The sequence below is a fragment of the Pygoscelis adeliae genome, unplaced genomic scaffold (genome assembly GCF_000699105.1).
Source record: "Pygoscelis adeliae isolate BGI_AS28 unplaced genomic scaffold, ASM69910v1 Scaffold402, whole genome shotgun sequence".
Lineage (NCBI taxonomy): Eukaryota > Metazoa > Chordata > Aves > Sphenisciformes > Spheniscidae > Pygoscelis > Pygoscelis adeliae.
The window spans coordinates 7,124,451-7,143,910 of record NW_008824411.1 but is presented as its reverse complement, the minus strand read 5'-3'; the positions used below and the strand labels follow the sequence as shown (position 1 = coordinate 7,143,910).

The 19,460-nt window shown below is 42.5% G+C and overlaps 1 protein-coding gene across 1 annotated transcript in view; it reads right to left on the bottom strand.

Annotated features, from left to right (window-relative positions):
- The window catches only part of ACBD6 (acyl-CoA binding domain containing 6), a 91,212-nt gene extending 71,902 nt beyond the window's left edge, over positions 1–19,310 (bottom strand). The window contains exons 1-4 of the mRNA XM_009320730.1: positions 19,134–19,310; positions 16,216–16,257; positions 13,052–13,116; positions 12,426–12,522 (exon numbers count right to left, since the gene is read on the bottom strand). Coding sequence (XP_009319005.1) covers positions 12,426–12,522; positions 13,052–13,116; positions 16,216–16,257; positions 19,134–19,310 — 381 coding nt within the window. The remainder of the gene's footprint in view (positions 1–12,425; positions 12,523–13,051; positions 13,117–16,215; positions 16,258–19,133) is intronic.
- Positions 19,311–19,460: the final 150 nt, after the last annotated feature.

Here is a 19,460-nt window from a genome sequence, read left to right as displayed (position 1 = left end):
GCCTTTGTGCTGGTTAGTTCAGCTCAAAATACTTACAGGATGCTCTAGAGACATTTAAGGAGTGCCATCTTTTCTTACAATAGGAGTAATTGGGTACAATAGTGCCGAAGTATCTAAGTACTAGACAATACATGCTCTTTTAAAGGATAACTCTTTTTCCACTAAGACAAATAGCATTTACAAGACATTAACCAATGTGTTAGCTAACATCCAAACAAAATCTTAATCTCCAGTAATTACACTCAATACCTCCTTGTTACTTTGTGTAAAGAGCAAACTAAACATAACCACTTAACCTTTTTCTAACCTGAAAAGCTGTATTTTCACTAAAGAAACTGCTTAATTATTCTATAGCTTATGTTATACACAAAACAGTTGCAGCTATTTTCTTCTAACTAAAAGCATATGCTATTTTTAATTATCACATTCTCTTTTTAAACCAGCCTTTATATAGCCACGTGAAGCAGCAGGGTACACGAACCCTTCCTGTGGCTGAATACCATCAAGTAAATATCTACAACTCCACACCTAAAAATCAAGGCATTACATACTCCACAGTTAGGGAAACATGTAATTTCCACCCAAGTTCCTAAATTTTTTTTAGCAGCCTCTGACACAGCAAGTTAGAAGTTCTGCAGCAGCTTCAATTACTTTGAAAAATTAGATTTTTTTAATTAGAGGTTGCACCCTTCCCCATTTAAAACAGTCAAGCTGCTCGCACAGCCTGGTGGGTTGCCAGCCAAAACAGGAGCAAGAGTTTGACAAGAGGCTGACATGAGCTCCTGAGTGAGCCACAGAGCAAGCCAAAGCCCACCTCCCAAATGCCCACCTCATGCCACAAGCAGAGGAGACCGTCCCGTCTCCTCCCAACCTCACTCACCACCTCACTTTGCTATCCAGGGCAACAGGACTTGGGTGCATTAAATCAGGCTCTTCTAGGTTTCTGGGCACCCCAGGAAAATATTGGGGTCCAGGGATGTCAGAGAGGCTCCCCACTGCTTGGGAAGCGACCTGGCCAGCAGGAAGCTATGACTGAGAGAAGAAAGCACTTCTTACCCTCCTGGTCCTCCCCATCTCCCCTTCCAGCTTCCTATTTGGTTTTCCTCCCCTTCCAAACCGCCTGTTACATCAGGCTGACATTCAGCCTGCTCCACTTTCTGCTTCTGCCCCAAGCTCCCAACTTGCATCTCACTGCCTGCTTACCTCCCCTGCCCCTACAGCCCGTGACAGCATCCTGCTTGGTTCAACACCTTGCCTCTGTCAGCCCATGCTGCAGCCTCCCCAGACCCTAATTTTGTAATGTTGCCTGGTGCTACCGAAAGCTTAATTTTCCAACTTGTTTTAGCCAGTGGAGTTTCAGCACAGAAATGAACCTAACAGGAAAGTTTTGATTGCTGGTAGAGTCACTTCTCATGCCACAACACTGCTCCTTTCAGCTTCCAGCCTCACACAGCTGCTTCATGAAAACAAGCTTTTCAATACTTTTGTTATCCACATTTTTGTTGCTGGGGAGAAACAGCATTGCTGCTAAAACCTGTAACAAATAAAAACCGGACATGGCATTTAAAACCCTTCCTTGCCTTGCCAGAAACTGCCACCTCAAGGCAGAAATGGCAGAGGGTAATACCTGTTTGCATCTCAGCCACTTCAGCTTCTGGTCTGACATCTTAACAAATTCAACCTTGCCATCTCAATATAAGCCAAGATCTTGGGCTCCTTCTGGAAGCATCAGCACCTATCCATTTTCTGTCAACTCAGCCATAGCAGCAACAACCTTCAGCAGAGGATCAGCAGCAACTTAAACCTGACTTGGTGGTCCTCCTCTGATAGTGAGATGATTTCTCAGCTAGGAGAGCACTTGCTCAAGTGAAGTTTTAAGATCCCAGAGCTCAGCTGCGTCCCATGCCTCCAATCCCACAGCTGCAGGATCACAGAATAACCAGGTGCTGTGGGACTGCTACCTGTGCACTACAGCCATACAGCAAAACCTGTTACTTCTGGACATCTATTAAGGGGGAAAGAAAAAAGCAACCAGGTCCCTGCTGCACAGAAAGTTACACAGTAAAGTACCTTGCCTCATTCCGTTACATCTTGTCATCATTGAATGCCAGCAGTTTGATACATATATATTTTAATTTATTTGATTTTTTTTTCCAGTTGCCTCTGGTGTATCTGGCTAGCATGCAGTGTTTTAATCCATCAGTAAGCCAGGAATCATGATGCTGGGATGGCACACACATCACTACGTTGCAGCAGCACACCCAGCATCAGCAAGGCAGAGCTACATCTCTAATTTTTCTTTTTTCTGAATACATTCCAGATAGTACAAGATATTTTTTTGAATTAGTGCAAGATGATGAAAATTAATTCACTGAGATATTCAAAAGGAAAAATATTTCATCTTTGCTTAAATGTTTAACCCAAATCACTACATTGGTAGCCAAAAATGACGAGCCCCCCAATTTCTTGCTTGCAATTCCAGAAAACAACTACTGTAACATTCAAGTAGCTGTGAGAGAATGTATTTACTGCCCACAGTACACTAACAAACAGTGCATCAGTACTGCTGGATCTGAGCTGGAAAAACAGGGGCTAACATCGTTACAAGCAAAAGTTAGCCCTTGCAGGGCTAGTAAAATTGCATATTTAACATACAGTATGTTTTTAGCCAGACCAGGCAGCTTAAAAGGAGGGAGAGAGAAGAAGTATAAATCCTTGTCATGATAGTTCTTTACTTTGAACAAGTTTAGGAACACAGAAACATGGGCAACCTCTGTACAGGATTCCAGGTGCAGCTTTCAATACACAACTGTTTGCATTGCTGGTTTGCGTTCTAAACTTCAACCTTTCTAAAATACAGGCTTGCATCTTGGCACCGTTGTATTTCAATCAATCGCTTGAACGAGGATTGCGATGTCATAAATAAAAGGAGCTGAGACCATAAATTTCTGCGGAGATGTAAAATCAAAGAACAATCCAACAGACTCCCAGGGGGTGGGAGGCTGACACGTATTCCAGCTGTTTATATTTCCACTATGAGACACTTGCTCACTTTAACTTTTTCACTTCTGCACAGCTTGCCAGAACACAATTCCAAAAAAATGAAAATCTCACTCTGGATCTGGCATTTTGTTTTGTGCTCTACAATAAAATGGAGCTGCAGAAGAGAAAAAGCCCTATAATTTATCAAGCTTGTCCACAGGCGAAAATCCCAGACCACCATGGCTGACAGCCCCACCTGCACAGCACCCCAACGCCTGGCATGCGAGTTACTTGCTAGAACAAAGCATCCTCAGGACATCTCTGACAACTCCATCTTCAGGCCATGGGTTCATGGCAAACAACCGCCAGCTCCCACCTACGCTGTCATCGTTACGAACAGAAGTTACACATACTATTTTATTAATCCACTCCCTCACTTAAGCAACAACCAAGGGATGGCAGCATTATCTTTGCAGTACTGACTGAGAACTTGCACTGCCCGTGAGCCTGTGCTGTTTTTAAAAACAGTAAGTATAAATAGGAAACTGAATTCGGTTTGCTGCTCAGAGCATAACAGTCCATACAACAAAGCAGGTAGGCAACACACTACCTCCTACTTGGTGTGCCAGAGTTGAGCTACCTTGCGTGGAATAAAATTGATAAACAGTTACATGTGCAAAGACAGGGACAGAAAGGTAACAAATAACCTATGGGCAGCTTTGTTTATGAGTAGGACCTATATCAAGTACTTAAAGCATCAGCACATTTTCCTCATGAGAAGGTACAGAGAAGCAAAGGATGCAACACTATCCACTTTTATTGCAGAAGAACAGGGAAATTTAGTTCATGTTTGTAGTATGATGTTTTACTGTCTTATACAACAGGAACAAGAAAACATCCCCTTGCTAGTAAGAAAAATTGGTTCTGAAAGCATGCTCCAAAAGCAAAATACTCAAGGCCTAGCTTGTACAGCTAATAAACTGCCATTTTTCCAACTTGGATAAAATGAGGTGTGTCACTCTGCCTGTAGTTTTGCGTGTATGAGTAAGGTGTATACAAACTGCGAGCTTTCATTAGCCATGCATAGCACAGATTACTCCCTCCCACAGGAAGGCTGCCTCTACCACTAACTCCGCTTGCATGCTCGAGACTCTCCCTTTCACAGCTGGCAAAAGGCAGCAGGGCAGAAGAATGCCTCTGTGTGTTAAGATCTAGCCCCTCTCAGGATGTATACCAAACTAGCACATACCCCAACACGGTACACAAAAAAAACCCCAACTCTGCAGTTTTCCTAAACTCAGAGGACAGTGCAGTCTTACATGCCCCAAAGCCAGAAGCCTGGGGTGGATCAGTTGTTTGGTTTTGTTCTTAATTTCTAGTGCTTCCTTTTCTGTTAAAAGAATAATAATAAAAAAATACTGGCTTGCTAGTTTTTTGTTTGTTTTTAAAGGGGAAGAGCCTGATTAGAGTTTATGAATTATCTCAGTGATTTGCTTCTTCCAATGTGGTCATCCATTGAAATAAAAGCTTTCAAAATATATATAGCAAACAGTGCAGTTTGTTTTCTGCATTTTGTTACAATTTTTATTCTTAAGTACAATTATTAACATTTGGGTAAAAACAAACAAAAAGTCAAACATGAAATTCACAAAGGGTGAACTGACACACAAGGATCTATACAAACCCAGAAAGAAACGGGAGCAGTGAAGAGCAAAGACCCTGGCAGCACTGCTGCATAGCTCGCAGGAACGCAGGAGGGTCCTCTCCCCAGCATGCTGCATTAGCACGGCACAGGAAGGCAAGCTTTAAGGAGCACAGCCATAATTTGATTAGTCCCCACTTTACACGATGCAATTAAATTGCTTTTATACTACAAAAGAAATAAAGTCACTATTTTCAAAGTTTTTGACCTCGCAAATATTGAGGTCATAAATTGAGACATTTACCCAAACTAACTGCATGGCAGGTATGTGAATATGCTGCTGCTTGTGACAGGCAGAGACCCAAACAGGTCTTTTCCCTCCCTGCTCTTCCCACCCACCTTGTAATCCTGCCCACACCGCTCTGCTGCTCTCTCCCAACCACAACTGGTGGCTGCTTGGACAGATTATCAAGGGAGACATCTGTTTGACTGATAGATGAAACAGGAAAATATGGGTGCACTCATTTTGTTTACAAACCACAGTTTTTCTAATGCATTTCTTAATTTCCTGAAGAAATTCTATCGGCCTGCAGTACTAATCAAGAAATCCACAGGTTTCAGCCTGAAACTACAGTATGATTTACCATTTACTAATGTAATTCTTAGAAGTTGACCAAACATAAAACCTGTAAACTGCAAAAGAGCAAAGCTTCTTGCTCCAGACACGAACAGGCCAGATTTGAGCAATGAGTCCAAATTTAAGAAAAATTCAGGTTTAGATTTCCAAATGCCTGTTTTAACATCATTGGATACACAGTTTGTATTTGAGTCACTACAGAAATTTTAAGTTGCCTTGGAGATCCTACTTAAATACAAGAGGCTCATCAATTTAAATCAATCATTAAAATATTCCAGTAACACCTGGTACAATCTACAAAAAGCATACATACAAACTCAGCTCCTCTGCAAATCTGGGAATTGTTTCTTCTGCTTTTCATTGTATCCTTGAATTGCAAATTCTCTTTTCCACATTTTAGTTTAAACTTGCTTGTTGCATTTAAATTGTGATAGAGAAAGGTTATTTCAATAGAAAGAAGGGGGGATGGAGCCCAGCCCTGTGCATAGGGTAACTCGCCGCCCACCTTATCAAATATTGCCCCCTGCAGTACCTCCTGCAAAAACACCCACTGGCCACTGGACAAATCAATTTGCTTTATTCCTGCACGTTTTCCAGCTTACTGGACTGCTCTGAGCCTGCAGCAATAGTGCATTTGCTATTTTATTCACTCTGAAGTTTGTTTTCTTTTTCATGAGACTGACTGTCTATTCCCCAGGAGTCCTCTCCCAGCTGCTCCAAATGCCACGACTTGGTGCTCCCACACCGACACAGCAACAGAGTTATTTTACTCCTATTGACTACTTGGTCAAGAGTACAGAGAAATAAATCCTCCTCTACTCAAATAAGGCACAGAACAGTAGCTGAAAAAAACACGGGCAGCCTTCTCCCCTGCAAACATCAGCACTGGAATTTCAAACCTTTAAGAGCTTAAAAAGATGTTTGGTGAACATGTACTGTCTTTGAACTCGAGCTCTCTTCCTGCTTTGCCTTAGAGACATGTCTCTGCTCTTTAGATTCCTAATACACAACTTTCCTCATTACACACCAGAAATCTTACTAAGTGCGTTATTGGTGAAGTCAAGTCAAACAAGTTAAAATGCCAATTTTTTTTTTTTAATATAGAAATAGAAAATCATTAAGTCCTCCTGCAAGTTTCAGCAGACAAAGCAAAGAGAACGAAGGCTTCTAAGTGTTTGGGGAAGGATGCCACTGAAGTTAGTAACATGACAAGCTGTTGAGATTGGAACTGGTAAATGTGCAATATAAGAAATAGGAAAAGGAAGTATTTAGAATCAAGAGATGCCAAAACTGCAATCAGCAAATGGAAGGATAAAACTGATGAGCAAATCTGGATGCTTTCTTTATTATTTATTTTTATTGTTTAAGCTGTGCCATATAACCGTCTTGTTACAAGAAACAATCAATAACAGCTCCTAACCGCCTCACTGCAGTGTCGTGTACACACCTCCACCCACGTCCTTTGCGACATGAGCTCAATTGAAGAGATGCGTACAATGCTGCTGAGCAAAAGAGGTGCTGTCCCACTCCCGCCTCCAGATGGTCAGTGCCTGTGGACACAAACTCTCATGTCAATCTCAGGTTTGAAAAATCTGGATGCTTAAAGCCAATGGGGATTTGTGATATCAAATACATGACAGAGATTAGAATTTTAGAGTGTGGGGAATGGAAATACAGCCACTAAGACTGCCTCAAAAACTGCAAGTACTAGAAGCGCCCAATTATACAGTAGAGACAGTGATGTACACGAGAACAAAGTTATTGCATAAAGATGCAAGACAACCAGCTTGTGAAGGTGAACTTCCCTAAATCACCAAACCCACTGCTGAGACGGCCGGATAGCACCACAACAGCGGGTACTGCAGCGCCACAGTGGGAGCGAGGGGTCAGAGGGATGAGCGCACGTAGGCAGTAAGTTGCAGGTGGCTGGCAGGGAGAGCAGATGAATATCATTGCCAAACTCACACACACATCAGCAAAAGCCACCGAAAGCAACATGTCGTTTGCTGCCAGAAAAGCAGGAAGACAACAGGTGAACGTAGGAGAAGTGAAGCAGCCGGGAGACAAACCTCTCTAAAGGACCCAAAGCAGTGGGATGTGTTGACGGCATGAAACATTTCTGTTTAAGAATAGAGAACACAAGAGAATTGCTTCATAAATTATTCTCTCTTCTGGAGGAAGAGTGAATAGACTTGAAGGACAGGTGATGTCTCTGAAATATGCAAATGGAGCTGAGCTGGTCCAAGCAATTACCTTTCCACTGCCTGGAACTTCAGACTGAAAGGAATGACTCACAAGAAAGAACAAGAAACAAAAGATGTGCTAAAAGATAGAAGATGACGAAGGAAGACTGCATCAAGAAGAGAATGGAGACAAGCGTGGAAGAGTACAGTCCTGACCTCCTACCAGCAGCTGTTCTTGGGAAAAGGAACAAAACAACCTACAACACAAAACACAGTAAGACCCATGCCAACATAGAAAGACGTAACTGCAAAGCATCCAGAAAGGCAATTGTGATTGTTGGTTCTAGACTTCCGGGTTCAAGATAAATACAGCAAGGAGCTTCCTGCAGCTTCATGAACGTAAAAGACAATGGATCTCACCTCAATATCCTCTAGGTTATCTGCTATTTTAAAGATTTCCTAGCAAACAAAATTGCTGAAAATAAATGCAGCATGATCATTTCTTTCTAGGTTTTAGACAAAGCTCTGAAAGAAAAGATAGGCATGACTACCAGACAATCTGCTAGCAGCAAGGGTCACGAAGCACTAAAACCCAGTGGAAATAGCCATGGAGATGAGCCAACAGATGTGCCTCTACTGTCAGAAGTGGCATACTAGTTGAAGATGTCCCTGCCCATGGCAGGGGGGTTGGACTAGATGACCTTTAGAGGTCCCTTCCAGCCCAAGCTATTCTATGATTCTATACCAGCTTCACCGAGCAGAGAACAGCTGTGCCACTGCCTCTCCATGTTCAGTTGTCTCCTAATAAAGTGTAGGTACTCCATGCAGGAGTAGGAAGCAGCAGATTTTGGCTGCTACTGGCATTCTCATTGCTTCTGAACAGAAATTCAGGATGTTCCTACTGCATCAGAATGCTTTTACTTGGGTTTTTCCCCATCCAAAACAAGCAAAGATTACTAAATGATAGCAGTTATAGTCTGATGCTGAAAATGTATTAATTCATATTGACCTTGCAGCTTCTGTAAGAATGAATCAATGAATGTGCTGGTTTTGGCTGGGATAGAGTTAATTTTTTTCATAGTAGTTAGCATGGGGCTATGTTTTGGGTTTGTGCTGGAAACAGTGTTGATAACACTGGGATGTTTTAGTTATTGCTGAGCAGCGCTTACACAGAGTTGAGGCCTTTTCTGCATCTCACCCCACCCCACCAGTGAGTAGGCTGGGAGTGCACAAGAATTTGGGAGGGGACACGGCTAGGACAGCTGACCCCAACTGACCAAAGGGATATTCCATACCATATGACATCATGCTCAGCATATAAAGCTGGGGGAAGAAGGAAGGGGAGGACATTCGGAGCGATGGTGTCTGTCTTCCCAAGTAACCGTTACACGTGATGGAGCCCTGCTTTCCTGGAGACGGCTGAACACCTGCCTGCCCATGGGAAGCAGTGAATGAATTCCTTGTTTTGCTTTGCTTGCGTGCATGGCTTTTGCTTTACCTGTTAAACTGTCTTTATCTCTTTTTTTCTGGGTGGTGCTTGGTTGCTGGCTAGGGTTAAACCACGACAATGAAGAATCATAGAATAGTTTGGGTTGGAAGGGACCTCTAAAGGTCATCTAGTCCAACTGCCCTGCCGTGGGCAGGGACATCTTCAACTAGATCAGGTTGCTCAGAGCCCCGTCCAACCTGACCTGGAATGTTGCCAGGGATGGGGCATCCACCACCTCTCTGGGCAACCTCTTCCAGTGTTTCACCACCCTCAGTGTAAAAAAATGTCTTCCTTATATCTAGTCTAAATCTACCCCCCTTTAGTTTAAAGCCATTCCCCCTTGTCCTGTCACAACAGGCCCTGCTAAAAAGTTTGCCGCCATCTTTTTTATAAGCCCCCTTGAAGTACTGATAGGCTGCAATAAGGTCTCCCCGAAGCCTTCTCTTCTCCAGACTGAACCACCCCAACTCTCTCAGCCTTTCTTCGTAGGAGAGGTGTTCCATCCCCCTGATCATTTTCATGGCCCTCTTCTGGACCTGCTCCAACAGGTCCGTGTCCTTCTTATGCTGGGGGCTCCAGAGCTGGACACAGTACTCCAGGTGGGGTCTCAAGAAGAAGAGAATCAAGAAGGAATGAAGAAGTGGATCTACTTGGACTGCATAAGAAATACTGCATTTAGTTCCATTCTATTTATAAAGAAAAATACTGACAGCATGAAAGCCGCAGAACAGCAGCAAACCTGCTGGGAAAAAATGAACATATGAAAAAGATAAGGCGTTTCCAAGTTTTAAATTTTTCATATTTCGTACTAAAGGATCAAGACCTTAAAACCCTTTGCAAATATATGAAACAGGAGACTGAGGAGGATTTAAGATAACACACAAGAACAACTTTAAGGGATGAGATGAACTGTTGAAGAGAAAATATGTAGGTAATATTGAGAAAGCTTTACAACAGCAAAATTCATGAAGTTGCACAATGTGAAATTCAACACCCTTGTACTGTAATTACTATTCATGATTCATAATGATCTGAAAGCCGAACTTTTCAAATTTGTACCAAGCACTTTATACTGCTTTTAACCAAATATTAGGAGTATTTCATTCATGATCTACTGAACGTAAGAAAAATTCAAAGGAACCCAGCAAATAAGCATGTAAAGGAGATACAATGACAGTGATGAAGCACCTTGTAATGTACCCACAGATTTTTTTTTTTTTATAAATCCAATTTGAAATTTGAAGACTAAAGTAACTATTTTATCTCCATCATTTTAAAGAACAGAGCTCCCTCTCGTGGCTCCAGAAGGTGGATTTGGGGGGAGGGGGGAAAAGAGTACAGAGCAGCATGAGATAGATCAGAGTGAAAGGACTCCTGATAGTGGAATTAAAAGGAAGATGCAGTAGGAAGGACAGGTGACTTCTTTTAAAGAAAGCAACATCACCTGTACTTTAATGCTAACTTTTAAGTTACATTCTCTGCTAACGTAACTTCCTCTGCTAGGCCTTTCTGCACCTGAGCATATTCCTTCAATGTAAAGCGCTCAGATTTCTTAACAGGTTTCTAGCTCAGTCATAGGCAAGGCACAGGAAAGGAAAGAGTCAGGACAAGAAGTGTGGCACCTGTGCAGCGGTGTGGGGACAGTAAGCCAGATAACGCCCTACAGATTTTCCTCAGCATTATAGCTCCGTGCACTGGGACCACACACAGGAAAAAAATGATTGGCTTCAAAAAGTCAAGAAATACATGCATAGTTACATGAGTGAGAGAAGCACAGCTATTTAAACACTGAAACAAAAGCATCTGAAGAAAGAAAATCACATTTCTTTAAACCACTCTGACAACTCAGCCCTGCCATCTTCACAGAAAATTCTGTTCAAGCTCCAGCATTGCTCTCCTCCTGCAAGCCCACACTTCTTGCATCAACTATTCAAAAAGGGAGGACGGAGCAATGCATGAATGAGCAAACACGCTGGTGCAACAGCATTACCCAGCACAGTCTAGCTTCTGCTGAGTCCTGGGGACAGGCTTATGCAAGGACAGCAATGGGAAGAAACATGCTCACACACATTCATTCCTTACCTTAGGGGAATAGGGGAGGAGCAGAGCTGCAAACCATTCTTTCTTTGCTATATGGCTTCTTAAAAATATTTTTTTAAAAAACCTAACAGATTATTCCACTTTCCTAGCTGGCAGCTTTGTAACCTGAAGGTCACACCTGTGACTAAGTATTTCTCTGAGGCAAGAAAGTGAAGGCAGTACCCAAAGCTAAGCTTGTAACCATGGATGAGAAGACTTTTCATGAACAGAAGCTCTACCCATAAAAATTCAGGAAAGTGTTGGGTGTTTTGGTGTCCGTCCATCCCCCGCATTGTTTAATGACTATTCATATGTTTCACTTTACACTGCTAGACACTTTCTTCATTCAGGATCATACATGGATTCTTTTTAAATTATTTTATTTCTGTATGAGAATTTTAGATTAGACAAGAATTTACACAGCTAGCTTTTTGCTAACTGCACTGCACAGCATATAAAACTATTTTCCCCAAGAGCATTAAAAAGTGTTTCCTCTAAATGACAATATTTCTTTGCTGCAAAAACAGGATCAACGCCATGAAACATGAACTAGTGAAGAAAAAATTATTACTCTTAAGTCTCCAGAACAGCATCAGAAGACAACTGAGAATCAAATTCTTGATTCATAGGCTTGTACTCACACAAGATTTTGCTTCCAAAGCGCAGGACCAAAAAAGAATCAATTTCCTACCATGAAAAGAAATTACCATGCCTTCAGCATTTTGCTATTAGTGAAATATCTCCACTCTATCTCCAATCAAAGGCAATACTTTTTCTAAAGAGCAATCCTCTTTTAAAAATGTATAAAAATCAGTCTATAAACAGGGATATATCCTTAAATATTCAATCAAGTAATACACCTGGTAGATGAAAGACAGATTAATTAGAATGACAGTACAGTCTCCCTATAACCCACACATACAGGACTTACAAATACACTTGTTATGTTGGAGTACCTAATCATAATCAGATTTGGTAATTTGCTTCATCGAAACAAAAAGGAAACATTTTTAGAATTGATCATTCAGTTCATGTCACTTTCATGGAGATTACTTTGTATTGATCAACATTTAAATAGTAGTTGAAAAGAAAAAGATGAGAAAAGGACAAAAAGTATCTTTACATGCTAAATACAGCATGAACCAATAAAAGCAAAATAAATTAGATCACTATAGCCAAACCAACCCTGTGCATGCGCTCACTGTAATGAAGATAATTATGAATGAAAGAGATGGTTCTTCATGTTTCAGTCATAACAAAAGGATAGTTTTAAAAGTGAATTTATGCCGTAATCTGCTCAAAAATGAAGTTTGCCATGCTACAATTAAAATCTGTGTGAAGCTGAACCATTGTTAGCTTTACAAAGACACAAATGCTGGTTTGTTTGCTGAACAATATTTTCATGTTTCCTACCTGTGGATTCCAACTGGGGTCCAGTTTTTTCACTGTAGCAACATACTCCTGCATAGCTTGATGAGGGCTGGTGTCTCCCAGGGCTTTCCAAGCCTCCCTAGGAGAGAGAGCAAAACATCAGCGAGCCACTCGGAGACAGCACAATGTGTTTTTGTAGTGTCATCGGTGGAACACAGTGAATGGATTCATCTAAGCACTTTCAGGGTGTGCAAAGCCATCTTGCATTCAGTTTGAAATGGTCAACTTTTCTCTGAAGCCATGAATGGCCACTGTCAGCACAGCACTCCGCTGTGAAAGGATCTTTCAGGGGGTCCTGATCCGGGCTGGAACATCACTTTGTGTTCACAAAGTAAAGCTGTTTGTAAAGCCGTTGCTATTTTCACAAAATTTTTGTTGTATGCAGGCTAATTCTGGATGAACAAGGTAAATACAGGAGTCTGGTATTTCATGCCTGCATCAGGCATAGCAGCAAACATTTCCCTATTAAACAAAGGATTTTAAAGCCAGTTCAGTGGCAGACTCTCAGAGTTGACATCCTCTCGGTCCATAATCTGTCAGCAGATGAGACAAGATGAAACAAGAAGTAGAGCCAGAAATTGCTAAAAATTACAAGGATTTCCTCTTACCATTTCTGCTTTCCCTCAAAATCAAAGAAGCTTGGCTTGGGAGTGTTACAGGTTCCAAATTTCACCTAAAGAAAAGAAATTTCCTTCTGTTAGAACAAAGCAAAGGGAAGGGGACTCACATAAGGAAATACTGTGTTCTGATGGTTTCAAGGTAATTTTATTCTTGTGCCAGAGGAAAGGTTTTTGAGGGAAAGAACTGACACAACTCAACCCCATCTTCCCCTCATTTTAGCGCTCTCACAGTTATTAACACCTCTGCATCCCTGTGTTTTCTTTGCGTGATGCAAGAGAAGCAATTTTGTTATGCAGCTCATTTTTTTTGCATGCATTGCCCAACAGGGATAACCAGCAAGTGATTTCTCACTTAATGTTATGTTTAGTACCCAGCCAAATGTCTCATCCTCCACCAGTATCAAGAAAAATTCTGATGATTAGGGTTTCCACAGAGATGATTATTCACTAAGGCTGAAATTCACCTGCTTACGCACAAAGCTCAAGTAAACAGACTTTGCTTAATTATTTTTGAGGTCCTCTGGAAGGCAAGGGGACAAACTCAGAGCAAAAGAATGCCAAGCAGCTTCTGAATTTGCTCCAAGGCATCTGGCTGCATAGGAAGCACTTCGTGAGAGACAAGTCAAGGCCTGAGCAGAAATGCCAGAGATGAACCAGTCTGTCAGAAGCAAGTCAGAAATTAAAATGTGGGGTGAGAAATAAGAAACAACACAAGGAAGCAAAGGAACAAGCCAGAATTGGTGGATGGATATATGGAGGGGGAAAAAAAAAAAAGTCTTATAGCCAGTGTAAAATGGACTTGGTGCCAGTGGGATTCAGGCAGTTTTCCATAGGGTGGTGTACTGATGGGACAAACACAAAGCCCTTCCTCTCACTGCAGGGAAGTCTAGCAGCCGTATCTCCACAAAGGGGAACACAAGAGGACTGACAGAGGCTACGCCTGCCCAGGGCTCCAAAGGCACAACCACATTCCTGTGATGAGGCCAGCACTGACAATTGCCTCAAGAACGGAGCAATTAGCAGGTTGAGATTTAGGTAACATAGGTATTTTGTTGAAGTCGGCTCAGGAGAACGTATAAGTGAATGTGCCTGTCCCTGCCTGGAAGAGCCAGGGAATATGGGTCAGGACCTACCAGATCTGGCTGTAATCAGTGCCCCTTTCTCGTAGAAAATAAAGCCCTTTGCACACCGGCGTCACTGGTAAAATGAATCTAACTGAAATGAAAATATCATTGTGATAGGGAATGAATTTACACAAAACATGGATTTTCTTTTTTTTTACTTTTTTAATGAAAGTGCTATATATCCCACAGGGATGATGAAAGACTGTAGGAGCCAGAGTCCAGAGCAGAACCGCAGCTCCAAATGCAACAGCCCCTGGGAAGCATTTATCACAGCAAGTCCCCGAAACACAGGGCAGAGCCCAGTGCATAGGAAGCCCAGCACGGATGGGGTATTTAAGCAGACCCCACGGAGGGAACACAGATATGTTCTGCAGGTGGTCAAAGGCTGCTGGTTGAACATTTTGTTAGCCAAGCAAAACTAAACTGCATTCAAATGTTTTATGAAATATGCTCAAGTGTTCAAGCAGGTGAAGTGCTTAAATCAACTAACAATTCTTCACCTTAACAGGGTGGGGATTTTATGCTGAGGATGGAATCATTAATCAGGCTTTAAAGAGAGCATGCCCATGCTGAGAGATATTTATTAGTCACACTGTGTTTTCATTTAAAGTGTTAGAGGATATGAGTGACCGTAACTGAAATTAGTTTTCTGTACATCTGACTGTCTCCCAGTGAGCAATTCATTCAAATTAGAACATCTTGGCTGGCCTTTAAAACAACATATCACATTTCATGGAGAAATAGGAGAAAGGGCTAGCAACAGTTAAGTCCTATAAATCAGTCACGATTCATGTTGTACTATAAATGTTTTCTCCTGTGCTCAGAGGTAGACTGGACCACTTGTTTTAAAAAACAAAACAAACATGGAAATAAAATGCAAATTCATTATCTGTACGGAAAATGCCTGCTTGGCAATTCTTTAGTTCAACATCTAACCTGCAAAAACTGGCCAAGTTGGATAAAAAATCTCATCTGTTTTAATATTAATTTTCCACTACCATCATCAAAACACAACAGCAGTCTCCTCTCTTTAGATTTGGCATTCAAAGGCTGTTCCAGCATCAGGAAAGACTGTTAGTAACATCAATAGTAACACAAATCAAGGAACAGTAGTTAAATTTCATCCATTAAGAGGGGAAAAAAATGTACTTGTGCCCTGTTTGCTATTTTAAGATATATTAAAAAGGCTTGCAATGGGTTTGTTGGAAAGAAGAAAATAAAGGTTTTGGCTTCCCTCTTTTTGCTGCAAGACTCCATAATGCATCAGAAACCAACCAGGAATCTAACATTAGAGGGGACCCAAGCCTGAGAGCTGAGGAAGGGGAGTTTTAGCTAAATATGCCAGTGCACATTCATGGCAAATACTGGGGGAGGAATTTTGTGAAGGATTCTGCCCTCCTGCTACTTCCCTGGAGGGCCTCAAAAGCTGTTTTTCTCTATAACCAGCAGAAAGACAAGAGCCCATATTAGTATTTCAGGTCAGAGTTTCTCATTCTGTGTCCACAAAATAATTACTGGTGGTCTCCAGGGGACTGACTGGTCACTTGATGCTTAGCTCTCCTCATTTACAGTTCATCAGCTGCATTAAAAAAGAAGACAGTCAGAATGCATTAAATACTTTCCTAGTGTTGCTTCTGCATGCAGAGTCGCCTGCAGACATTATACTCATGAATCGCACAAAGATGCCCCAGGCAGCTCCAAATGGGAAGTGTCTGCAGACGTCTCCATTTGTGGCCAAAATGGAAATTTAGAAACCTTGGATGAAGCCTTCACCTGAGAGCTGAAGGTCACAAGATTCAAAGAGTGCTTGGACAGACAGATGCTCAGAGACCTGTTAGCACTGCATACCATCCCCCTACGACTTCGGCTGCTGGTCCAGACTCTGAAAAACCTTGAGATTCTCCTCACACATTACTCCACAACTGATCTACCCCCTGCCCCCGATGGTGGTGGTGCTAAAATGGCTCTTTGCTAATTTTTCAAACTAATACATTTATACAGCAGGAAGTTCCAGCCAAATATTCTTACCTGATTGTAAATCTTGTAAGGTGAATCAGATTTGCAGCCTCCCTATGGAGTAGTAACAAGAACAGAACTCACCTCCATGAACAGCGGGACTAAGCTCTAACAGTGCACAGGCCAAGCAATCCAAATTTCTTTGGCAAGACAGGAATTCCTGCCTGTTCCTGCCCAAAGCTCTGCCCCATTAACCTGCTCCAACCCGTGGGAAAGCCCTGTACTCAACTGACTGAAAGTGGGTTGTAAGGAAAAACAAGCAAACATCAACCACAGGAGGCAAGGGGTCCTAGCCCTGATGACCAAGGGGCTGTATGTCCCCGAGAGACAGAGAGCATGACACTGGTAACACCGAGTCAGTGCCATCACACCACTCCGTGCAACAGGAAGCTGCAGGCAGAAACTCTCGTGTTCAGGGCAGATTTGTGGCATCATGTTCTACAGTATTTGAAAGATGTCATGCAAAAATGGGATTATATTCTTGAGCCTACACTCAGAGACAGCGTAAGCCCCATTTTGCCAACGGCACTGGATTTCCAGCTTGCCTGCACCTCTCAGCATTTCCTTAGGCACTGGCACATCCTCCTGGCAGGGCAGGTTTTTTTCAGTCCAATCATTTCCAGCAAGTTCTGAATTCCCTCCCCTCTCTGAATGATGGCCACTACACTGGTCTCCATTACTACAGCTTCTGAATCCTCTCAGCTTTTTGCATCCTCAACACGACAGGCAAGCGCTATCTTCACTTCACCACTACAGACTCAAGGCACAGACAAGTGATTTGCCCAAAGCCACACAGAAAGTAGGGGGAGAAACAGAAAAATCAGTCCCAGTCCAGAGCCCTACTGACTAGTCTGCCCCAGAACAGGAGGAAGAACAGAGTCATAAACTCAGCAACATCTTCTAAAAACCTCACTGGAGATGACAACTAAGCAATTCCGTTATTTTCAAGTCTCTGACACATAAACAAAATCAGAGAGAAAAGTAATAAAAACCTGAAATGGCCTCCAATAAAAGGTAATAAAATTCCAGGAAAAAGCCTATATACCCAAACAGTTTGAAATAAATAATATACAGTATTTTAACAGAGAGCTCAGCTGTTACTGTCACCTCTTTTATGATGGTGCTGTACCTTAAATCAAAGCCCTTAGTGACATAAAACACTAAACTGAAGAAAGACAAGGATGCCAAATCAAGGACAGTGGACAGATCTGAGTCAGCACCTTTTGTGTGCTAGCAATACTACCGTCCACCGGAGTAATATATTAGCAGCCCATTATGCATACTGATATGGCTGCTATAATTAAATAGAGAAAACTTGCATTAAGCGCCCTCGTTTTGATTTAAAGCACAAAATACTGCAAAACTCAAAGTTAGCAGAGCATAAACCTGCAGTAGCTGTTGGATAGAAGTAGCTAGCAAACTTCTCCCATCTCCACTGCCAGCGCTGCTCTCCCAGGCACTCTGTAACAGGGATGGCACCTTTCTGGACAGCACTGGGCAGCTGAAGGCACGGAAACCCAGGAGCTAAGCACAGCCAGACACCAAAGAGCACAAAGGCACTTGCTGTTGCATCCTGCTTGGCCAGGGACAAGAGGGACAGCAGAGAAGAGGACAGAAGTGCCCTGTTCCCCTCAGCAGAAGGAAACTGGAAATCTGTGCTGACACAGTGTTAATTATCACCTTTTTCTGACTTCTATCAAAACTGTTGTGAAATAGCTTCTGATTTTAGTAATTTTTAACATTAAACACCTTATTGGTCTTACAGAGTCAACACCAGGAAACCCTCTGGAGTCTGTTGACAATCACGAGCTGATATGCACGTAATGCCTTCCCATTTCCACCAAGGACAGTTCCAAAGAATTTGAAACAGCAAAAAACAAGAGGTTATTTGCAACAAATCTCCTGAGATTACAGAGAAAATATTACAGAAGAGAAAAAAAACACCCTTTCATTTCATCTCATCCTAGGCATGGTCTTGTTATTCTTAGAAGTTCTCGTAGTATTTTTTTCCTACTCTCCCTTTTCTTTTTTCTACTCTCCCTTTTCTTAAAAAGTGAAAGAGATACCTGGAGACCTGTTTAAGCACTAGAAAAATCTGAAAACAAAACCTCATGTGACCAGTCTGCTTTTAATACAATTAATGGTCCACAAACCGCAGCCTAGGAGCCACCAGCTTAGAGGATAATTAAATATTGCATTAAAAAAATTAAAGCACTTAGAAGTGACAGTAGTAGGACAAGGGTTACTCCATATGGGAGGAAAATTATGGGGAAGATGTGCACACCCAACTTCGACTAGTAATCCAAACAGCTGGGATTCAGTTTGCAAGTCAAGGAAGCATCTCTTGCCACACACCTGAGTGACATTTGTACTTTTACTCTTTAGTCTTCCAGGTGTAACAATACTTACAATTTTTCTGGTTTTCCAGGTTAGGTGATTATTACAGTCCATCATATCTTAACTAGTGCTTTTTTGTTTGTTTTACATAAGTTCTCCCACAGGAGCAGGAAAAAGTCACGTTTTGCATTCCCATAGGATGCATCCTATAGCTTGCTCAGTTCACAGGGACTAAGTGGGAGAAGGAGTCATGTTCAACATTGTAACTAGAACCAACGAGTTTAGTTTCCCAGTCCACCCTAAAGCCCTCCACAGACAGATCTGCACAGGCACGTCCTTCATGTGGTCACATCAAAACCCCAAAGATTTAATGCTCACACCTGGGTCATTACTGCAGATCCCCGATGTCTCTAACAGGGAGGTGAGCACCAGCACCAGCCGTGCAACTACAAACCATTCAATCACCTTCGCTAACCTGTCCCAGTCGCCTCATCACCCAGCATACACAGGGAGCCCGGCCAGCGCAGGCGAGGCAGCGGTATTTACCAGTCAAGTTACTCCACAAACACTCGGTGGACAGGCCACCAACCCACCGGTGACCTGCCACAGCCAACGACAAAGGCCAAACCCTCCACACCAACACCTGACTTCAATCCACCGCACAGTCCGCTGAAGCCAAACAGATGCCTCCGCAGCAGAGGCGAGCGGCGCGGGTTAGGGCTACCCACACTGAGTGAGGGGGAGAGGTGAGGAACGACGGCTAACGTCATGAGTTCAGCGGGACTCTGTCCTACCAGACTTCGTCTACCTTCACCACAGGCGACGCCAGCGGCACCGAACTTTGCGCTGGACACAAAGCCCCCCGCACCCCTGTTTCCCACACCCCCGACACAACTTTTTCCACTTGGCATCATCACATT